The sequence below is a fragment of the Fundulus heteroclitus genome, unplaced genomic scaffold (genome assembly GCF_011125445.2).
Source record: "Fundulus heteroclitus isolate FHET01 unplaced genomic scaffold, MU-UCD_Fhet_4.1 scaffold_44, whole genome shotgun sequence".
Lineage (NCBI taxonomy): Eukaryota > Metazoa > Chordata > Actinopteri > Cyprinodontiformes > Fundulidae > Fundulus > Fundulus heteroclitus.
In genome coordinates this window covers 806,888-827,129 of record NW_023396857.1, presented here as the reverse complement: position 1 = coordinate 827,129, position 20,242 = coordinate 806,888, and the positions used below count along the sequence as shown (strand labels likewise).

At 42.5% G+C, this 20,242-nt stretch overlaps 1 protein-coding gene across 1 annotated transcript; it reads left to right on the top strand.

Annotated features, from left to right (window-relative positions):
* Window positions 1–1,475: 1,475 nt before the first annotated feature.
* Window positions 1,476–14,829, top strand: LOC105920661 (sodium/potassium-transporting ATPase subunit beta-3). The gene is made up of 7 exons (XM_036131535.1): window positions 1,476–1,928; window positions 6,822–6,950; window positions 7,039–7,137; window positions 7,288–7,475; window positions 10,019–10,069; window positions 10,153–10,239; window positions 11,993–14,829. The coding sequence occupies exons 1-7, from the start codon at window positions 1,628–1,630 to the stop codon at window positions 12,158–12,160; spliced, it is 1,023 nt and encodes a 340-aa protein (XP_035987428.1). The 5' UTR covers window positions 1,476–1,627; the 3' UTR covers window positions 12,161–14,829.
* Window positions 14,830–20,242: the final 5,413 nt, after the last annotated feature.

Genomic DNA, 20,242 nt, shown 5'->3' with positions numbered 1-20,242 from the left:
AAGAACTAACTAACAGAACCACGTGTGCCGCTGGAACCAATGATCAGAACCTGATCCGTTCAGCAGGTCTCGTCAAAACCCTGTCCTGGTCAATAATGGGTTCACTGAACTCATTCCACAGAGTTTAGATCCTCGTGGATCTTTCAGAACCAGAATCTGGATCAGTAGTTTTTACACACGAGCTTCACTTTTAAAACATGTCTCAGAGAGACACAGGTAAACAGAATCATGAACATGAACAAATAAAAGGGTTGTCTTTATAAGGAGTGCTGTTTCCTGTCGTCTGAATCTGCTCCAACTTTTCCTTCCATCCATTAACTTTGTGTTCTCTGATCTTTTCTTTAACATAGACCGTTCTCCTGGTTCTTCTGCGTGGTTCTGCTCCTTCATCTAGGCCTCCAGACAGTGCTCTTTCTCAGCCTGGTTCTGGCCCATTAAAAGTGAGTTATTCCTGTCCACTGTTGCCACATGCTTCCTCAGGAGGAGAGGTTGCAGGAAAGTCAACGGGTTGATGCAATCAGGAGGGCTTTCCTCTGGTTGTCTTGACTCTGACTGGTTGAAATGTTTTATAATATCAACTCAGACTCTATGTTTTAAGATCAAATGCGACTCTTAATTAACCCGTTTACTCTTGGGTTTAAGTTAGGCCTGTTTGGGGTTTCTGTGAAACTCAGACAGTGAGAACTCCATAACTCTGATTTGGGTGTGAGGGGAAGACTGATCAGGAACGTGGAACCGGTCAGACGGAACCAGCTTCATGTCACACACCTTAGGCTTTGTGAAATTCAGCTTTAACTGAACCTGGAGGTTCACCACTGCTTTATCAAGGTGAGCTAATATGTAAATGTTTGGGTTGGGACGGGTTCTGCTGTCCGGCGGTGGCTCAGTTGAAGCGGATGGACCCATCAGGACCAACACAGGCTGTCCGGGTTCTGCTGTCGCTCTGCTCCTTCACATCTTCTTATCTCTCATCCCTTCCTGGCTCCATACCCCGGCTGATCACGTGACTTTATACCTTGTGGCGTATCTGACATCAGTGTGACATCACCCAGCTTGTACCCAATGAGTTTGAGTTTCTGCAGTCATGTGACTGTCACCTCTGGTGTGATTATATAACTTCACATACAGTTTAATTTGTGTGAATCTTTCCTCACACAGGCCACCTGGGACATGCATCATATTATATTCCATTATAGGATGTTATGCTGTATTATACTACATCATTATTCATTATATCATGTGAGGGTGGGTGTGAGTCATCCTGAGGTCAGACAGATAATATCTGTGATGGGATCAGAGTCTCCGGACTTAATTGATCCTGTGATTTAATTGGCTGCCGCTCTTTAATTAATTAATCAAACTGCTCCATCTCCTTTCTGCTGCGCTGACTCCATCTCTGGAGACCCTCCGGACTCCGCACTGCGCATGCGCCGCGTTCTGCAGCAGTCCGTGCGCCGCCTTGTGTGGGTGAGTGCGCGCGCAATCTTGACGTGCGCGCGCGCGCGGTCGAGTGTGTGTTTGCGTGTGTGCGTTGGGCTCCAGAGCGCGCATCGCTGACGGATCCGACGGAATCGCTTTGAGCGCAGATTAATTAGCCCGGTTCGGATCAGCCCGGCGCCGCACCAGCATGTCGTCCCCGTCAGAAGCCCAGAACCAAGAACCGAACCAGGAGCCTCCCAAAGAGACGAGCGCGGAGCAGAACCAGGAGGAGAAAGAGGTAAAAGGGGAGGAGAAGGATGCGGCGAAGGAGGAGGTGAAGGTGGAGGAGAAGGAGGAGAAAACGGAGGAGAAGAAAGAGGAGAAGAAGGAGGAGGAGAAGAAGGAGCAGAAAAAGGAGGAGAAGAAGGAGCAGAAGAAAGAATCCTGGAAGGATTTCATCTACAACCCGCGGACCGGGGAGTTCCTGGGCCGAACCGCCAGCAGCTGGGGTAAGATGCGGCCTGGGCCGCGCACACGCACGGTTCTGTGATCAGCTCAAACGAACCGACGCTCGTTTCGGTGCGGCTCATCTCACGGAAAGGCTTTCCTGCTGCTGAGGCCTGAACCGAACCGAGCCGAACCGAGACAATATCCGGAAAATGAATGTTTAAAGGTGTCAAATCTGTCCAGATCAAAACCAGAACCAGATGATTAGACCAGAACCAGATTATTAGACCATCCCAGATTATTAGACCATCCCAGATTCCCAGCAGAACCATCTGCCTACAGACACCACAGAACCAGTGTGTTAAACCAGAACCAGATTATTAGACCAGAACCAGATTATTAGACCAGTTCAGATTATTAGACCAGAACCAGATTAGTAGACCATCCCAGATTCCCAGCAGAACCGGCCCAGCTCTGATCTTTTCTGTGGGTTTCACGGAGTTCTGACCTAAATGTGTGAACCAATAAATGAAACTAAAGGTTTTCAGTAATTTCTGTCTGACTGGATTCTTTCTCTCTGCTTTTCTGTCCCTCCATCACTGAACTAAAATTTATTTTTATTAACATTTACAAAATATTAAGTATTTAATTATATTTTCCTTGAGAAGAATTTTATTTTTAATAAAAAAAAAATGTAATTCATATTAAAAATATAAAATTTCTGCCCTCCTTTATTAAAGAGAAGAGTTTTAATAGATTTTATTGTTGGTTTTGTTAGGACTGCTGTTTCACTTATTCTGTGTACAGTGCTTTGATTCTGTTAAAGTGTTCTATAAATAACGCTGTTGTGATACGGTGCAACTATAAGTAAATGAAAAGCAAAAAAAAAAAAAAAAAAAATCTGACTTTAAAGCGGATTTATCAGTTTTTATTCTGTTGCAGACACTTTCTTATCTCACCTTCTTGCCGTAGAATTAAATAATAAAAAGAGAAAAACATTTTGCAGCTATTAGTCCTAAAAAATATTCCCTTCATGAAAACGTTTTTTTTGGGGGGGAGGGTTGATGTGAGAACTGATTCAAACAATGAAACATGAACATTTACGCCGTCACTGAGAAGACCAGTTCAGCTGCCAGAACCAGAACCAAAGGCCTCATCCAGCTGTGATTTGGTCCCGGTGCCGAACTGACATGGCTGGGACAGCCACCAGAGGGCAGCAGTGGTGGGATCAGGAGAGGCCTGATGGTGTAATCAGGCAGTAACCAGAGCGTTGGACAGTCGGTGAGTGAAGGAAGACCAGCAGAACCAGAGGATGCTTGGTAGCCTCAGCGTTAGCCGAGCGGATGTGGATCTAATGAGGCTGAAAGCTCGCATTCACTGCCCCGTAAGTTGGACAGACTCTTTCCGAGGAAGTTTGCATCCTTCATGAAACCATCACTACAAGCGTTGGGTCATTTGATGTCTGACCCCCACATGCAGAGCACTTGTTCAACTATCCAAGAACCAATTCTTCCCTCTGGGAGCAGTTCCAGAAATGCAAGATCAAGCTGAAGCGCTAAGACCCGGTTGACACGGCCATGATCCATTAAAAAAAACAATTACTTTTCCGTTTCTTCTGGCACATCCACATTCAAGGATTCAAGGAGCTACATAATGTTTTAATTGCTGTTTCCAGCACCACACACTAGTAGAAACGTTAAAGACAGTGTCATTTCCTTAAAACCCAACCACATGCGTAAAACGGCGCCACCACTGAGTCATACAGCATGGCTGCCAGGACGTCCCCATACAGATTTGGTGTTTCCTCTGTACCTGACCACAGACATGGGGACGTTTTTAAAAGCAGCTGTTTTCAGAGAAAACATACCGTTATGGGGGCAGACAAAAACTTTAAGCTTCTAAACTAACAATGCTGTCATTTAAGTAGCCATTCAGATTGTTCATATCAATCAGATTACCCATCTAAACTTTTGCTTAACATTTTGGTTTATTCAAAAAATATTTGCCCCCTTACAGGTTTCTCCTGATTTTGCTATTAAATCTTCATCTTAAGTTAAAGGAGATAGCTACAATTTTAATTCCTCCCGGCTAGCAGGTGGTGCACTCGTCCACTTGCCAGCCGGTTGCCAGGTCCTTTGGTTAGCATTAGCAAACATTCAATCTACCTGTCCAGAAGGAAAGCAGCAACCTCTGCGTGGCATCTGAGCCCCTTTGCTTCGTCCCCTTCCCTGTTTTTGTTGAAAAAAGTCGCTGAGAGGAAGCGGTTAGAGAAGCTTATCGGGAAGACCATCTTCTAGGATGTCCTTTGGTCACAGTGCAGGTGGTGGGAGACAGAAAACTTTGGTAAAAGATGTTGTTACTGCTGGTCAGCGTCTCCCCCGCTGTACATGAAGCTGTTGCAGAACTGGAAACCTTCTTTTTTACATCCTTGGTGCACAAAGGAGCGTCATCACAGGTCCTTCCTCCCAGCAGCTGTTAGACTTTATAACCATCACTGCTCCAGAAAAACTCCCAAAAGTGTTTATAACCCTGCTGTTTTTACATGTTTTCTTTAGTCTGGTAAATAGTCCATTGTTTTTTATGCAAACAAACATGTTTTACACATTTCTTAAAATCACCCAACTCATTTGCACACGTCTTTAATATTTTTTGATTATGCTACTTTTTAATAACTCTACAGTTTTTACATGTTTTAAATTTGCTTTTTATTCCTAATTTTTTGTTTTACGTTTTTTACCGTTGTCTGCAGCAGCACCTGAATTTCCCGACTAAGGCCGTTAAAGTATATTCTATTTCTTCTATTCCTACTTTAATCAGGACTTCCCAAACACTTATTTTCATGAAACCCTCCTCTGGCGATTTGAGCTCCTTTTTATTTCGGGATGGTCACTTTCTGTTTTGGTTTCTGATCAGCTCACCTGGAATAAAGTTGGGATTTTTCTGGGTTTTTTTTTTCCTATCATGCCTGTCAGCTTCCCACACCTGAAGTCTGTTTGTTAATGATCCCTCATCACCTGCTATCTGCAGGTTTTCCTTCGCTGTCACAACAGGTTCAACTTTCCTCCATGTTTCTGTTCTGCCTGGTCCTGCTGAAATGTTTAAAATCACAGTCAGAATGTTTTTTATTGGTTCATTTGCTGCCTGACTGTTTGTCAGTGTTTGCTTCAGTCATCCAACCGCTACACCAACCGTCACCAGAAACCGTCTGACTGCCCGGCTCACTCAAATCAGCCAGAACCAACCGACCAATGCAACATCCGATGGCTCAGTTAGCGCTGAACATGTATTAAGTAACTGCACAACGCAGCTCTATAGTTATTCTGATTTATGCAGCTTCATGCATAATTCAGAAGACAGGCATGAACACAGAGATATGTCACTAATGTGTTAACAATTAAATCTGCTGTCAAATCAAATCGACTCTCAATGAGCCCAGAAGTCAAATGTGCAGATTCGACTCCTGGGCTGCTTCAAAAACTGGTTTGTAACGCCAGAATTCATGAAAAGATATTTAATTTAACCCACTACTGCCTGAACAGATTTACAATTGCATCAAAAACATTACGTTATTTTAATTTCTTGTTTTTTTAGCAGATTTCAAACTAGGGCTGGATGATATAGAAAGAAAAAGCGTATCGATAAAATACAGATCACATTGATCGATATCAATAATTATCAACAAATTCAAAACATACATTTTAAGTGAAGCCCTGGCCATTTTATGCTGTTGCTTAGCAACCTATTTTTAGATGCAGACCCACAAACACTGAATTCAAACTCAACCCTTTATTCAACCAACTTTTTACCAAAACTGCAAGTTTTAAAAAAATGAAAAAGAGTATTTGAAGGGGGCGGAGCATTCCTGGGTCTGCGTTGTGATTGGCTGGGAGGATGTAACGATGTAATATTAACCTACATGGCTAGAATGCAAAAGGAAGGAAAATTTACTCTTATTGACCCTTTTCTTTCTGTCGATCGATATATATTGTTAATGAATTATCGTCCAGCCCTATTTCAAATTAAGCAGAGTTGTAATTTAAACGCATCCATCCATTGCCTGGTGGTCTGATGCCTATCTCTGTTGTGTAAGAGCTACACTCTGGAGAGGTTGCCTGTTCGTCACAGGACAGCACAGAGACACACAGTTACTCATCAGGAATATTTAGAGAGATCAACCAATCAGAGTGGTTAGAGCAGTGCGCTTACATTCTGAGAAGGCAGTACGTACCCCACAGACCCCCACTATGGGTCCCTGAGCAAGCCCCAGATTGCTCTCTGGGTCCTGTAAGCTGCCCTCTGCTCTCTGAGGGATGGAAGACATATTTCGTTGGAATCTGCATTACAGGGACAAATAAAGATTTCATATTTCTTCTAACAGTCATGTTTTAGGACCATTGGAGGAAGCTGGAGAACCCATGCATGCAAACATGCAAATTAAATGCAGAGAGAGCCTAGGCCAGGATTCAAAGCTAGGATCTTCTTGGTGCAAGGCAACAGTGCTACCATGTGTTCCCATTGTGCAGCTATGGAACATAAAATATAGGAGTCACATAGTTAGTTTTTAAATAATCTAATTTAGGCATAATTTGGAAAACGTCTTTCCACTAGATGGCAGCAAATACCTTTAATCTGATAATTTGAATGTGTTGAATATGCATCAACAGGCAGTAATGGTATGCATGCGCAACATTGACTGAGATGCTGTTTTAATCTACAAGGAGTTGAACTGAACATTTTATCCTGTTAAACATGAGAGTCTGAAAGAGCTGGAATCCACCTCAGCAGTCCCAAGAGATGAACTGGTTCAACGCCAGAACCAGAATCAAACTATTTAACATCAGAACTCTACTGAGTTGTTCATATTTCCTGAGCTAACCGCGGTTATCTGACCAAGACTAACACTTCTTGTTTGATTCTGCAGATGTGAACAAAGAAATGTTTCATTTTCTCTGCAGGTCTCATCTTCCTCTTCTACCTCATCTTTTATGGCTTCCTGGCGGGAATGTTTACTCTCACCATGTGGGTGATGCTGCAGACGCTGGATGATAACGTCCCACGGCACCAGGACCGACTGGCCAATCCAGGTTACCCCCAGCTGCCACTGCTAGCTTGTACCCAATGCTGCTCTCAGCTGTATTTTCACCGTTCCATCACTGCTTTGGTTTATTTTAGGTCTGGTTGTTCGTCCTCATGCTATTGAGATTTCCTACAACCGCTCGGATCCAACAAAATATGAGCCGTACGTCCAGCAGCTGCACGACTTCCTGCAGCGTGAGTCAAACCAAAGCCAACCAATATAACATGTTTAGACCTTGTGTGTGCTGCAGAGACCTCGCATGCAGACTTGTCAGCTCAGGACAGCAAGTAACTTTATTTTAGTGGCGATACTTTCACAATAAAAGCACACCTGCTTGTTTCCAGAGTACAACGACAGCATCCAGGAGGGGAACGACTTGTGTCTGGTGGGTGAATACACGGATCAGGATGATCAGCCCAAAAAGAAGGTTTGTCAGTTTAAACGCAGCCTCCTGCGTCAGTGCTCCGGCCTGCCAGACACCAGCTTCGGCTACGCTCAAGGGGAACCCTGCATCATCATCAAGATGAACCGGGTCAGTACAGCACCGAGCCTTAACCCACGTGCAGCAAGGTTGTTTAAAGGTCTAAATCCGAAGTGCTTTGCTGTTTCTGAACATGTCAGAGCAGGAGGTTATGGTGTATTTCTGTGAGCAAACAGCTGGAAGAGTTTTAATGCACTTACCTCAAAGATGTGGCCCTCAGACGATCTTTACTGAGATGAAATGAAGGAAAATCAGCTTTTGTTCCTGAATCATCAGAATAAAACAAAGCATATAAACCCTTTTCTCAGCAGAGTATGCTGCGTGTGTTTGAACTGATCAAGCTTTTTGTCTTGTTGGCTAAAGTTGGCGTGCTTGTAGACTGAATCAGACTCCAGCAAGGAGTCCAAGCAGATCATACCTGCAGCAGTTTTATTGCTAACCTGACATTAACCTGGAAGACGCATTAATCTTTCATGAAACTTTAGTGGAGGAAGGAGCTCCAGCAGTCTGTTGTTACTGAATTGAAGCAACAATGATGGATGTGGGTCATTACTCCCCCCCTCCCATCACATCAGCAGCAAAAGTAAATGATGCTGCCCATCAGTCTAGAAAAGTTAGATTACCATTTCCCAACAATCCAAAGTCTATCAATGTACAAAGGTTATTTCTCAAGGCATTTGACGGCCTTTCCAGGTGTGGATGTCCCTGCAAACTCCCAGAGCATTCAGTGAAAACCCCAGAGCGCCATCTCAGACTGTACAGGCTTCAGCTAGCAGGTCAAATGTTAATGTCCACAGTTAGAAAAAGACTGAATGTTCTAGCTTGTTTAGAAGGCTGCATCTAAATTGGGCACAAGATTTCTTTTTTAGAAACTGTTTTGGATCGATGCAAGGACATAAACCTCCTACCATCTGTCGAGCACTGTGAAAGGGGGTTGATCCCTGCTGACTGTGGCTCCTCTCCTCATTTTTCTTGACTTGTCAGCAGCCATTGACACAGTCTGTAGACCACCACATCCTTCTCCACCGCCTCCAGAACCTTTCAGGGCTCACTGGCACGGCCTTGGAGTGGTTCCAATGATACCTAACAGACTAGCTTTGAATTTGTCTCCATTGAGAGTGTCGGGTCACTGAGCCATTCAGTCTCATACGGTGTCCCCCAAGGATCAGTTCTGGAAGCCCTTCTTTTTAATTTGTACATGGTGCCATTTATCAACACCTACAGGGTCTCATTTCGCTGCTGTCATGATACTCAGCTGTACCTTACGCTGGGTAGTAATGTGTCTGAGAGCCCATGTAGTTCGCCTTCCTCATCCGCAGCCTTTCCATCTTCTCCATTCTCTTCAGTTTCCACACTTACAACCTGTGTGGAGGAGTTAAAGGAATGGATGCTGCAAAATGTCCTTCACCTAAACAGCTCAGAAACAGAAGTTATTCAGTTTGGTACTTATGACCAAATCTATCCATTCATTATTAATTGCTTTGTCTTGTGTTTATTTATTTTGCTTTTATTGCACTGTGTGTGTTAAGGGTGTTTTTTATCTGCATTTTATTGTTTCTGTTTTTATTATCATATTTTGCGGACTCTAAGTCGCGCAGCAATATAAGTCACACCAGTTAAAAAAATCATCATAAAGAGGAAAACAAAAAACAATATAAATCACATTTATTTAATAATTTATTTCACAAAATCCCAGACTAAAAAGTGACATTTAATCAGGTAAATTACATTGAAATTAGGACTGTGAGCGTAACGGTGCTATATGTGCTAAGCTAACAGTATGACACGGATATTTTAGAGCAATTTGGAAAGGTCAGTAAGGCTCTTAAACGTGCATCAGTGAAGTTGTAAACCGCCTGGACAACATAAGCTAGCGCTAGCTGCTATTAGCTTCACAGACTGTCAAGCTAATAGCAGCTAGCGCTAGCTGTTGTTAGCTTCACAGACAGCCCAGTCACAGGTTTCTGTCTCGGTCTGAGTCCTTAGAGCTGCACCACACAACGCTCTGATGCGTGAATGCAGACTGAAACAGTGAAACAACATACAAATGTGTTCATTCTTTGTTGTCTATAAGTTAATGTTTCCATTAATTTTTAAATGGTACAGGAGCAGGATATAGTTTTCACAATCCTACAGCGCCATCTTGCGGCTATAGATGGTAATATTTCTCCTTGGTTCATGTTGGTCAGTATGAAATAACATTTAGCAACATGTTAGACTTGATATATATGTCACATCTAACTGAGTTGCAGGATCAGCCAAACTATGAAAAAAGTGTGAGTTATAATCATAAACAATACAGTTTCTCAATTGTTTTAATGACTGCAGCACTTTTAAGATTTTCTGTAAATGTAAAGTGCATTATAAATAAAATTGATCCTTATTTCTTTTAATCATCATTATGATTTGGGCTTGTTGTGTAGCCATGAAGGCAAAGACCCATTAGGCATCTGCTTATATGTCGGTCTTTTTGTGCTCATTAGCAAATTTCTCAAGTTTCTTTACTTTATTTAGAAATCTGAGCTATCTTTAAAACAAGAGACACTAATTTCAGAGCAACAGTGCTGGACTGAGGTGCACGTTTCTGCCTGCAGGTCATCGGACTGAAACCACAAGGAGATCCATACATCAACTGCACCGTCAAGGTAACGCACTCTTTCTGTTTAATTCACTTCTGTGAATGAGCAGAGCTTTGATAACTCACAGCTTCTGCTTCGCTGCCCGGCAGAGAAACACTCCCCTGCAGATGCTTTACTTCCCGCCTGAAGGTCGTCTGGATAAAATGTTTTTCCCCTACTACGGCAAGATCGCTCACGTGAGTAAATACCGTTTGCTTCTCGCATCGACGCGACTGCGTTTAATCCAGGTGAACATAGACGTGTCTTTAAAAATAAAATGCTTCGTGCCGGTGTCCATGCACATAAGAACTGAAAATGTTGTGCTACGAATATGAATTCATGAGATATTTCAGGTAATTTCAGGTCATTCATTTTTACACCAGTTATCTGGAACTTTTCAGTAACACTTGACAATTTGCAGTTGACTGCAGAGATAATTCAGTCAGTCAGGTTTCCAGCGGTTGGAAACATGTTGGGGTTAAATAATAATTTATGCAATACCATGAATGGCCACACGGTGTCGCCACTGTCTGAGCCTGCCATGCTATGTGATGCTGTGATATCTTAATGAGAAGACATGCTGATGTGTTATACTTGCAAATGTACTGGGTTACTAACCCTCACACAGGTGAGTTTGGGTGCCATCCTCTTCTTATTTATTTTTTTTTAGCTAATCGTTAACTGACTTTACTGAAAAGTGGATGTGGAGGACAACTTCTGGACGTTTTACAGACAGTAAAACCTCCACATATTTTTACACCGGAAAAGTTTTTCCTTCGTGTTTTCTCCTCTCGCTCATCTTCTACACGTCATTGCACGTGGCCAGCGTAGAAGTGAAACATGTAACTGATTCCATTTGAATTAAACCAGAAGTTTCACACTAAGTTGCAGCATGAAACAAAGTTTCCGCTGGTCTTCAGTCCAGACTCTTTTACACCTCAGCAGCTTGGTCTCTGGATCAGACATTAAAGTTACCCAGTTACCCTGCTCTGTTTCCCTCATGACCGTCCTAGATGACTCTGGGGAACAGGTAACAGGTGCGTGTTCAGCACCGTAGGTTTGGACAGATGAATCATTTGTATCCCACTAGTATAAATATAACTAGAGAAAGGGGCTCCTTGTTGGTTTTAGCTACGGGAGATTAGCCATGGGACAATAAGGGAACGCTGTGGTGCACAGAAAATTATATAATGCTACAAGCTTTGTTTTATGAAATAGACATGCAAAGCACATGAAAACAATGGCAAAGTTGTTTTAAACAGTACTGCAACACGTTATGAGCAACACACCTTGTCTCCTGGAAATTTTCATTTCATGAGCCAAAGGGAAATGGAGGGAAAAGTTTTTAACAAATGCAAGCGCGTGCCATCCCATTCTTTATCCGTAGGATTTAATATGATGTCGGTCCACGCTTTGCGACAGCTCCAACTCGTCTGAGCAGGTTTTCCACCTGATTGGGGGGTGGGGGGGATAGTTGTGAGGTCAGACACTGATGGTGGACTAGATGGCCAGGCTCAGAGTCCCCGCTCCAATTCCCCCGGAAGGTGCTTTGTCTGGTTGAGATGCCGTAAAGTTTGTGTTAAAACTGTTCCTACAGAATCATGAAAATGTCCCAGTAAAGTTTTTAAATGCTGCAGCATTAACATTATTTTACTGTAAATAAGGCGGTTGAGAGTTCAGCCAGAAATCAACCCGACTTCATGAAAAACAGACTGAAAAATCCAAAGTTATTTTGTTAGCAGTAAGTTTTACATTTAGTCAGAGTTTGGGAGCTTTTAACCAATATTCCAATAAGTTACACCAAAATAAAGTTGATAAAGTTCAGCTTTCATGTTTTATTTTGCACATTCTGCCTTCAGATGTCGGATCACTGACAGATCCTGGTTCTGCCGGGTCTGAGTGATCTGGGAGCCGATCAGAACGCTCACGTCTGACTGTTTGTGTGTGCAGCCTGATTACGTCCAGCCGCTGGTGGCCGTCAAGCTGCAGCTCACTAAAGAAGACTACAACGTGGAGCAGACGGTGGAATGTAAAGTGGAGGGGTCCAACCTGCGCAACAGCGACGACCGGGACAAGTATCTGGGTCGGGTCACTTTCCGGGTCAAAGTCTTTCAGTAAATGCTCGGTGCCATGGACATCCCGATTTTACACGAAAACAAATTTTAAATTCAGGAAACTTTTAGCCCAGACCCGATCTGCTCCTACACGTCTGAATCTGGTTCAACAGGATCCAACGACTGGATCCGGACCACTGAGGTCTAATGATACACTGCCAGAACCTTTGCAGCCTCCTCGTGGTCCAGTCCACCCGGACACATAGTTCACCCGTGTCCGTTCTACACAGCTTGAAGAAGAAGAGCTGCAGTGGATCCGGTTCAGACACCGGGAGCAGATCAGGTCTGATGTGGAAGCATGTGAGCCCAGAGCACATCGGTGTGTTGTTTTTAGACTTTTCTATGTTAGTGAGATAATAAGAAGTAATCTGATTCCCATCGTGGGTCGCAGGGCAGCGCAGCCGGGTCAGCCTGAGATAACGAACACTTTGGTGGCTCTGGCACCTGGTCTAAAACGAAACAGCTGCATTTCCATTCACCCAAACAGGAATCACCTGTGGTGTTTTCCGTTATTCCAACTGGGATGTCCAGGTCCAGCAGCAGAAGTTTCTCTGTACTAACGAACAGATAAATCATACGTACAGCAGGACAGTTAAAGTTAAAGTCTCAGAATGAACAGAAAGAGCAGAAAATAAATCAAACATTCTTGCATCATCCTGCAGCACCAGAACCGGCGATGCAGGATGAACCGTGAGGTTGAGGTCCGTTTTCCTGAGTCCAGTTGTTTGCTAATCCAACCCAATAAAGGCAGACTGAATCTGAAGTCTAGAAACAGTCTACATACATGTTTTTTAGTAAATATGGGAACAAAACTGTTCTGTCTCTCATGGTTTTGTTTGAATGAAGTCTTAAACTATCAAACAGTTTAGTTTGCTCTCTTTATACTCCAGCAGAAACTCTCCAAATGAGCGCGATCAGAGGCGTCCCTAACTGGTGTTTGTTGAATGTTAAAGTTCATTAGTCCGTCCCAGTCCAGGGTGTCCTCTGGTTTCTTCTGATTATCACACAGTCCTCACCATCGTCAGTCCACCTCCGTGGTTCACAGCAGGAATGGATGTTAGGCTTTGAAGACTTCTCCCCAGATGAAGCGTTGATGGTTCTTGGCTCTTCACTCTAAATCAGGAGTTCTCAAACTTTTCGTAGCCAGGGACCCCTTAGCTCTGGTAAAAGTTTTCCAAGGACCCCTTTAAATTCCTCATACTGATAGTTTATTTAAACAGCCTTATGTACTGTTAAATACATTAGGAATTATGTATGTGTTACTTAGCTCAGCCCTGACGCATCCTCAGCAACGCCTCCTCAGGCCCAACAACATGTGTTTCACGGACCACCAACCCGTGGTTCGGGGACCCCTGGGGGTCCAGGGACCCCAGTTTGAGGGCCGCTGCTCTAAATTACTTTGTTTGCCAGTTTTCTTTAAGCTTCCCTCTGGCAACCGGACCATGCAGCCCCTTTGCTCTACCCGTGGCTCTGGGTCCAGCAGTGCTGGCGTAGCACTGCATGAAACATACTGGAGTCTCTCATTAGGCTGGAAACTGTCCAACTTTTTCTGCACCCAAACTAAATGCTGGCAAACAGATCCCAGGCAGCCGGTTTCATCTTCCAGGTTTGGTGCAGTTTTGATCAGGCTCATATGGCCCGTTTCTGCTTTAAACTCTGATTTAAACTGTGATAGTGAAAGGTTTCGGCGATCGACTAACCATGAGTCACATAAAAAAACAAAATGTTGGAATTATTTGAAATTCTGCCATAGTTTCTAAACTTATGAGCACAGATGTATCTTCAGCAAGTCGATAGTCAAAACAAAAAGTCAGGAGAACACATTTTGGTCACACCTCGGCTCTTTGGGTCCGGGTCGGCAGGGTTCATAAGCTGGACGAGCCTCCGTTAGGTACCAGCTTGGCTCAGTTCATCATCAGTACAACCATCAGGTCAGGTTGTGATACAAAGAGACAACAGATGGTGCGACGTAAGGTTGCGTACATGTGCAGATTTCTCAAGATGGGAAAAGAAAACTAGAGAATTGCTAAAGTCATCAAGGACAAAGTCACTGCTTCTCCAACGAGCTCTCCAGGCTTTCACTAAACAGAAAACAAGACCACTAGGCCACAGATTGAGAATAAATACCCTCCTTCCAGTCTCCTGTCAGCCAGTCCAGACTAACGGTGACAGTATGTGATGGTGAGCGAGTAAAAGCTGCCAAAAAGCAATTAGTGACCGATGAAAACAGTGACTCACTGTGCTGCCCTCTCCCATCCATGGAGAATTAAGCAAAATAAAGATTTAACCCTAATACAGTTATTATTTTAGCAGATTTATCTTATTTATTTTTCTCAGATTTGTGAGATCATATTCATCAAGTGTAATTTTCTTTTTCTGTTTAACAGCCTGTACAGTTTTTAAAATGTGAACAATGTGTGATTGTAATGAGTTTTGTGTGACCATTGAACACCATGAAGAATATCAGCAGAATTAGTGAAAAGCTGTTTAAATGACGTCACTGCTGTTTAAATGTGCTGTGAAATCTTTTGTTTTCTTCACAATAACAGAGGAACTGCTATGAAAGACATAAATGACGTAATGACATTGCTGTATCTGCAGGAGGAGCAGAAAAAACTGGACAACTGATGAATCAACTCTGCTCTGAATAAAACATACATCTTCTAAAAGCTGGTCTCTGGTTCTTGGTTCTGTTTACTCCGGGCTGCATCTAGAAGCTGTATCCGCCTGTTTTAATATTTATTAGCTACCCCGTTCTTTTCCTCAAATGCACGAAGACGTTTACCGTAAATATTTCCCTACATAACGGTGTTTTCAGTCATGGAGCTAAAATTTAAAGCTTTGCATGAGATCTTTTGCCTCAGCCATGTCGGGAGCGTGAACACGTTGATAGATTAAAAGATTGTTAACCAGAGGAACGGTAATTCAATTCAGTTTTATTTATATAGCGCCAATTCATGAAACATGTCATCTCGAGGCACTTTACAAAGTCAAATTCAATCATATTATACAGATTGGTCAAAAATGTCCTATATAAGGGAACCAGTTTATCGCTGCACAGTCCCGACAAGCAGCATTCACTCCTGGGGAAGCGTAGAGCCACAGGAAGAGTCATCTGCATTGTTGATGGCTTTGCAGCAATCCCTCATACTGAGCAAGCATGAAGCGACAGTGGAAAAAAACCCACCCATTAACGAGAAGGAAAAACCTCCAGCAGAACCAGAACCAGGCTCAGTATGAACGGTCATCTGCCTCGACCGACTGGGGCTTAGAGAAGACAGAGCAGAGACACAGAAAGCACAGAAGCTCACATTGACCCAGGAGTACTTTCTATGTTAGAGAAGACAGAGCAGAGACAAAAAAGCACAGAAGCTCACATTGACTCAGTAATCTGTTCTACATTAGATGGTAATAGCGGGTGATCTGTCTTCCCTGGATGATGTCACAGTTAACAGAACGCCAGACCAGGTGTACCTACTATGAAGAAAAAAGAGAGAGAGAACAGAAAGTTAAAAGCTTAAATGACAACAGTCATTTCAATGTGATGCAAAACTGGAGAACAGTAGAAATCAGCAGAGTGAGAAAAATAGACCCTGATGTCCTCCAGCAGCCTAAGCCTATAGCAGCATAACTATAGAGATAGCTCAGGGTAACATGAGCCACTCTGTAAGGAAGGAGATTCTGAAGGATTCCAGAGAGCAGAGAACTGAGAATCAGAGCGAGGACTGGAGGACAGCTTCTTTGTGAAAGGAGAACACAGGGGGTTAGTGAAGTAACCTGATAACGTACAAACTATTTTGTGGCTCAGTGACCAAACATGGAGTGGCAACTATCTGACATTTACCTTAGGGAGTCCAGTCCCCGTTATCCTCCTCCCACCTGAACCGTACGAGTCCCAGCTGAACGGACGCACCTGCCAGTCGCACCCTGCATCCAGCGGAGATAAAGCCGACATAGACACACAACCTGAAGAATATGACTCAGTGAGGTTAACAGTCTAAATATCATTAAAACAAAAATCTACAGAATAACATCCATTCCTCCGTCATTGATACTGGCTTGTCCTTGCAGGGTGGGGGCTGGTGCTCATCTCCAGTGGTCATCGTGTAAGAGGTGGGGTACACCTTGGACAGGCTGCCAGTTTATTACAGCAGTGGTCCCCCAACCGTGTTCCTCAGAGAACCCTGTCCTGCATATTTTGAGTTTGGGAACCACTCCATCACAATAGGACAACACAGGCACTCCGAACAGCAATTTAGAGAGACCAATTAACTTAGCCGTCATGTCTTTTGACCATGGGAGGACGCCAGAGTCCCCAGAGAAAACCCACACATGGCTTAGGAGAACATGCAGAACCCCCCGCCCCCGCTGGGATTAGAACCCATGATCCTGTTGCTGCAAGGGAACAGTGTTACCAGCTGCCCCACTGTAATAGTGTCTAGATTCACTAAACTTTCATTCACGCTTTAATTTTTAAGACAATGAAGTAACTTGAATCCAACCTTCAGTGCTAAATGGACATATTTGTGCCAACTGCACATAGTGCATCCAAATTTATGATTATTTACATTGTTAAAGACGGTCCTTAACAGAGTTACTGAATTTGAACAATTGCTTTCTGTTAACTAGAAAAAGCTGTTCCTGCGTAACAGCGAGTGAGAATGCTAATCTGCAGAATTATTTGAGGAGAAGATGCAGAAGATCCATGCAGAAGAGAAAAAATAGCTGAAAAACATTGAAGAATTTGAAAAATTTAAAGAATTTGAACAATTTGAAGAATTTGAACAATTTGAAGTAAATTGTAGTAGTAGTAGTAGTAGTATCAGTAGTAGTAGTAGTAGTAGTAGTAGTATCAGTAGTAGTAGTAGTGGTAGTACTATCAGTAGTAGTAACAGTTTTAGTAGTAGTAGTAGGGTCAGTAGTAGTATCAGTAGTAGTAGTAGTAGGAGCAGTAGCAGTAGTGTCAGTAGTAGTAGTAGTAGTAGTAGTAGTAGTAGTAGTAGTAGTAGTAGTATCAGTAGGACTAGTAGTAGTAGTTGTATTAGTAGTAGTAATAGTAGTAGTATCAGTAGTAGTTGTTGTAGTATCAGTAGTAGTAGCAGCAGCAGTAGTATCATCATTAGTAGTAGTAGTGGTAGTAGTATCAGTAGTAGTAGTAGTAGCAGTAGTAGTAGTAGTATCAGTAGTAGTAGGAGTAGTATCGGTTGTAGTAGTAGTAGTAGTGGTAATATCAGTTGTATCAGAAGAATTTGAAGGAATTCGAAAAATTTTAAAGATTTGAAGAATTTGAAGTATTTGAAGTATTTGAAAAATTTGAACAATAAGAAGAATTTGAAGGAATATGAAAAATTTGAAGAATTTGAAGGAATTTGCATTCATTTCAATGGGAGCAAAAAACGCACAAAAAGTACAAATACTTTATTAAGTATAAAAGGTACCATAACCATGAGATATAGCAGTAATGTCGAGAACGAGCCGTACATTTTGGTATGAAAATCGTTGAAATCGGTTGAAGTATGCAGGAGTAGTTAGATGCACAAAAACGTGCGGAATAACAATAATAAAGAAAAACAGGAAAACAATCAGTGAGAATGCTATATAGCATTCTCACTGATTATAGTTGCTGGTGAAGATTCTCAGTCATCCAGGTCATGGTCATTCCAAAAAAAAAGTTCAAATTCAACCAAATTAATTGAATTAGCATGTTATCTAAGCCATTACAAAGCCTTTGTTTGGCAGTAGTATAAAGCTTGTTACTCCACATTACTCCAGACTTTTTGAATTGAGAAAGCTTCGTGGAGAGGAAGCGAAACGTCTTCTACTATGAAAAACAAGTCCAGTTGCTTTGTTAATTATAGTTGTGAGTAAATTACAATCTGCAACAAAGAGCTGAGACAATAGTTATTTTCTCATGTATGTCAATGAGAAACACGTTCTGAAAAAGTCTTCCTGGTACAATAATTAGGTTTAAGTTAACACTCGTTATTCTTTGATGGTGTGAACAGGATCTCCTCTGTACACAGCCTTCTATTTAACTGAGACGCTTCATGGACAGACCAACAACATGGAGATTTGAACCGAGCTGTAATTAGTTTTCATGGAAATATCCAGGAATGTCTCTCTCAGGTTTTTATTTTTGTCCCCTGTATTGATCATAGTTATTAAACAACAGATATGGAGTGATCTGCAGTAAAACGCTGTATTTACATGGTCCATGTTGACCTGGGGGCTGCAGACTCTGTGTCCTGGTGGCGGGGCAGATGTTTTACCCCTGCTGATCCTTTCACACACCCGCTCAGTAACACTGATGAGTCCAAACATATTTAAAAACCCTTCAATCAGATATCGATAGAAAGCCACACACAGTCGTGCAATTAACATTTAATGGGGTGGAGCCACACAGCAGGTCAAACTGGCACAAATATTTCAGGCGTTCAGACGCATCGTGTCGGGGCAAAGGAGAAGAAAGAAAAACGAAGCACTTGAACAGGTACTTACTTCTTCTTCTTGTTTTCCTCTCATAGTCATACATGTTAGATCCAAAACCAATCAAACTACATCCCAATAGTTTGATCTGGTCAGATCAGATCAGCTTCAACTATCAGTGTTTTCATTTGTTATCCGGTTCAGATCTTCGGTAGAACAGAAACTGTGGAAATCCAAACTACAGAGACGATATAACAGTCTGACAGCTGGTCCACATGTTTTGCTGCTACCCGACCGAATCTGATGCTTCACAGGATAATAAAAAGACTTTTCATTTCTCTTCTTTTTTTTTTTGAGAATGAGCTCAAACCAACAGACTGAGAATCAGAATGTCAAAACTGAGTGAGAATCTCAGACAGACCGGTTTGTCTTCATTCTTCAATTGTAAACTCGCTGTAGGTGTGGCAGTAGTAAGATCAAAGGACTGCATGTTTGTTTTTATCATTACTCTGTCATAGTTTTGGTTTTGTTTTGGTTTAGTTTTCTACTTTGCTTTATTTAACCAGTTCACCAGCCTGTAATCAGCCAGCTCACCTCGCAGCCACCAGCCACTACCCCATTAGTTTGTCTGCCACTCCCCTGTGACCAGACACTACCGATCAGTTCAGTTTCTTCTCTAGCCACCACACTTCCTCTCATCAGTCTCACTGGTCACCTGTAATTAGTTTTCAAGTCCGGTCACCTGTGCACTCCTCTATTTATACCAGCCCCAAACCTCTGTTCAGTGCCAGATTATTTCGAGCCTTTCGGTGAGTCTAGTCCAGCGTTCTCTGTTTCTTTGTTGACCTGTAGATCTGATCCGATTTTGTCTCTGGATATTCTGAACTAGCCTGACCCCTGAATTACCTGTTTTCCTGCCTGATCCCTGTCTGTTTATCCCACCTGCATGTTACCCAACTTGGATCTGTTACCCGACTCTGCTCACGGATTCTGCTCTGTTTATTCCTGCACCTCTGTTTACCCGGTTTTTTACTTAGGACTGCCTCTGACTATGAACTCTGCTTTATCCTGTTGGTTAGATTGCTTGCCTCTCATCCTGGTTCTGACCCTTACACCTGTTATTTAATAAACTGTCTTAAATCATAACCTGAGTGTCTGGCTGAATACTGGGTCCTCTGTCTCTGTTCATGACATACTCTAAACCTGCAACCAACAATGCAGGCTCCATTGAACTGTTCTGCAACCCATCCTTCAGTTCAGCTGAAAAGACATGAATGTGTGTGTCTGAGGTTATCCTGTAAATTAATTAAATCTAAAAAGCAATCTCCAGGTGTTCCGTTTCCCATTGACTTACATGTAAGGTACTTTACACCTTATGTGACCCCAAAAAAGGACAGTTATAAGTGCAACAGTACTTACTCCAGTATTCATTTTTTTATTTTTACTTTGGATTTTCTGATAAGCTCATTCTCTGTTGCTTCACTACTAATTTTAGATTGGCTTGTTTTTTCATTACAATACTATAAATTGTGTCTTTACCCAAATTTCCCTGCTGTGGAACAATAAAGGAATTTCCTATCTTATCTAGCTGCTAATACTCAGAATTAAAGCGGTTGAACTTTACAGTTTAAAGTCAAGCCCGGTCGGCCCGAGCAGACAG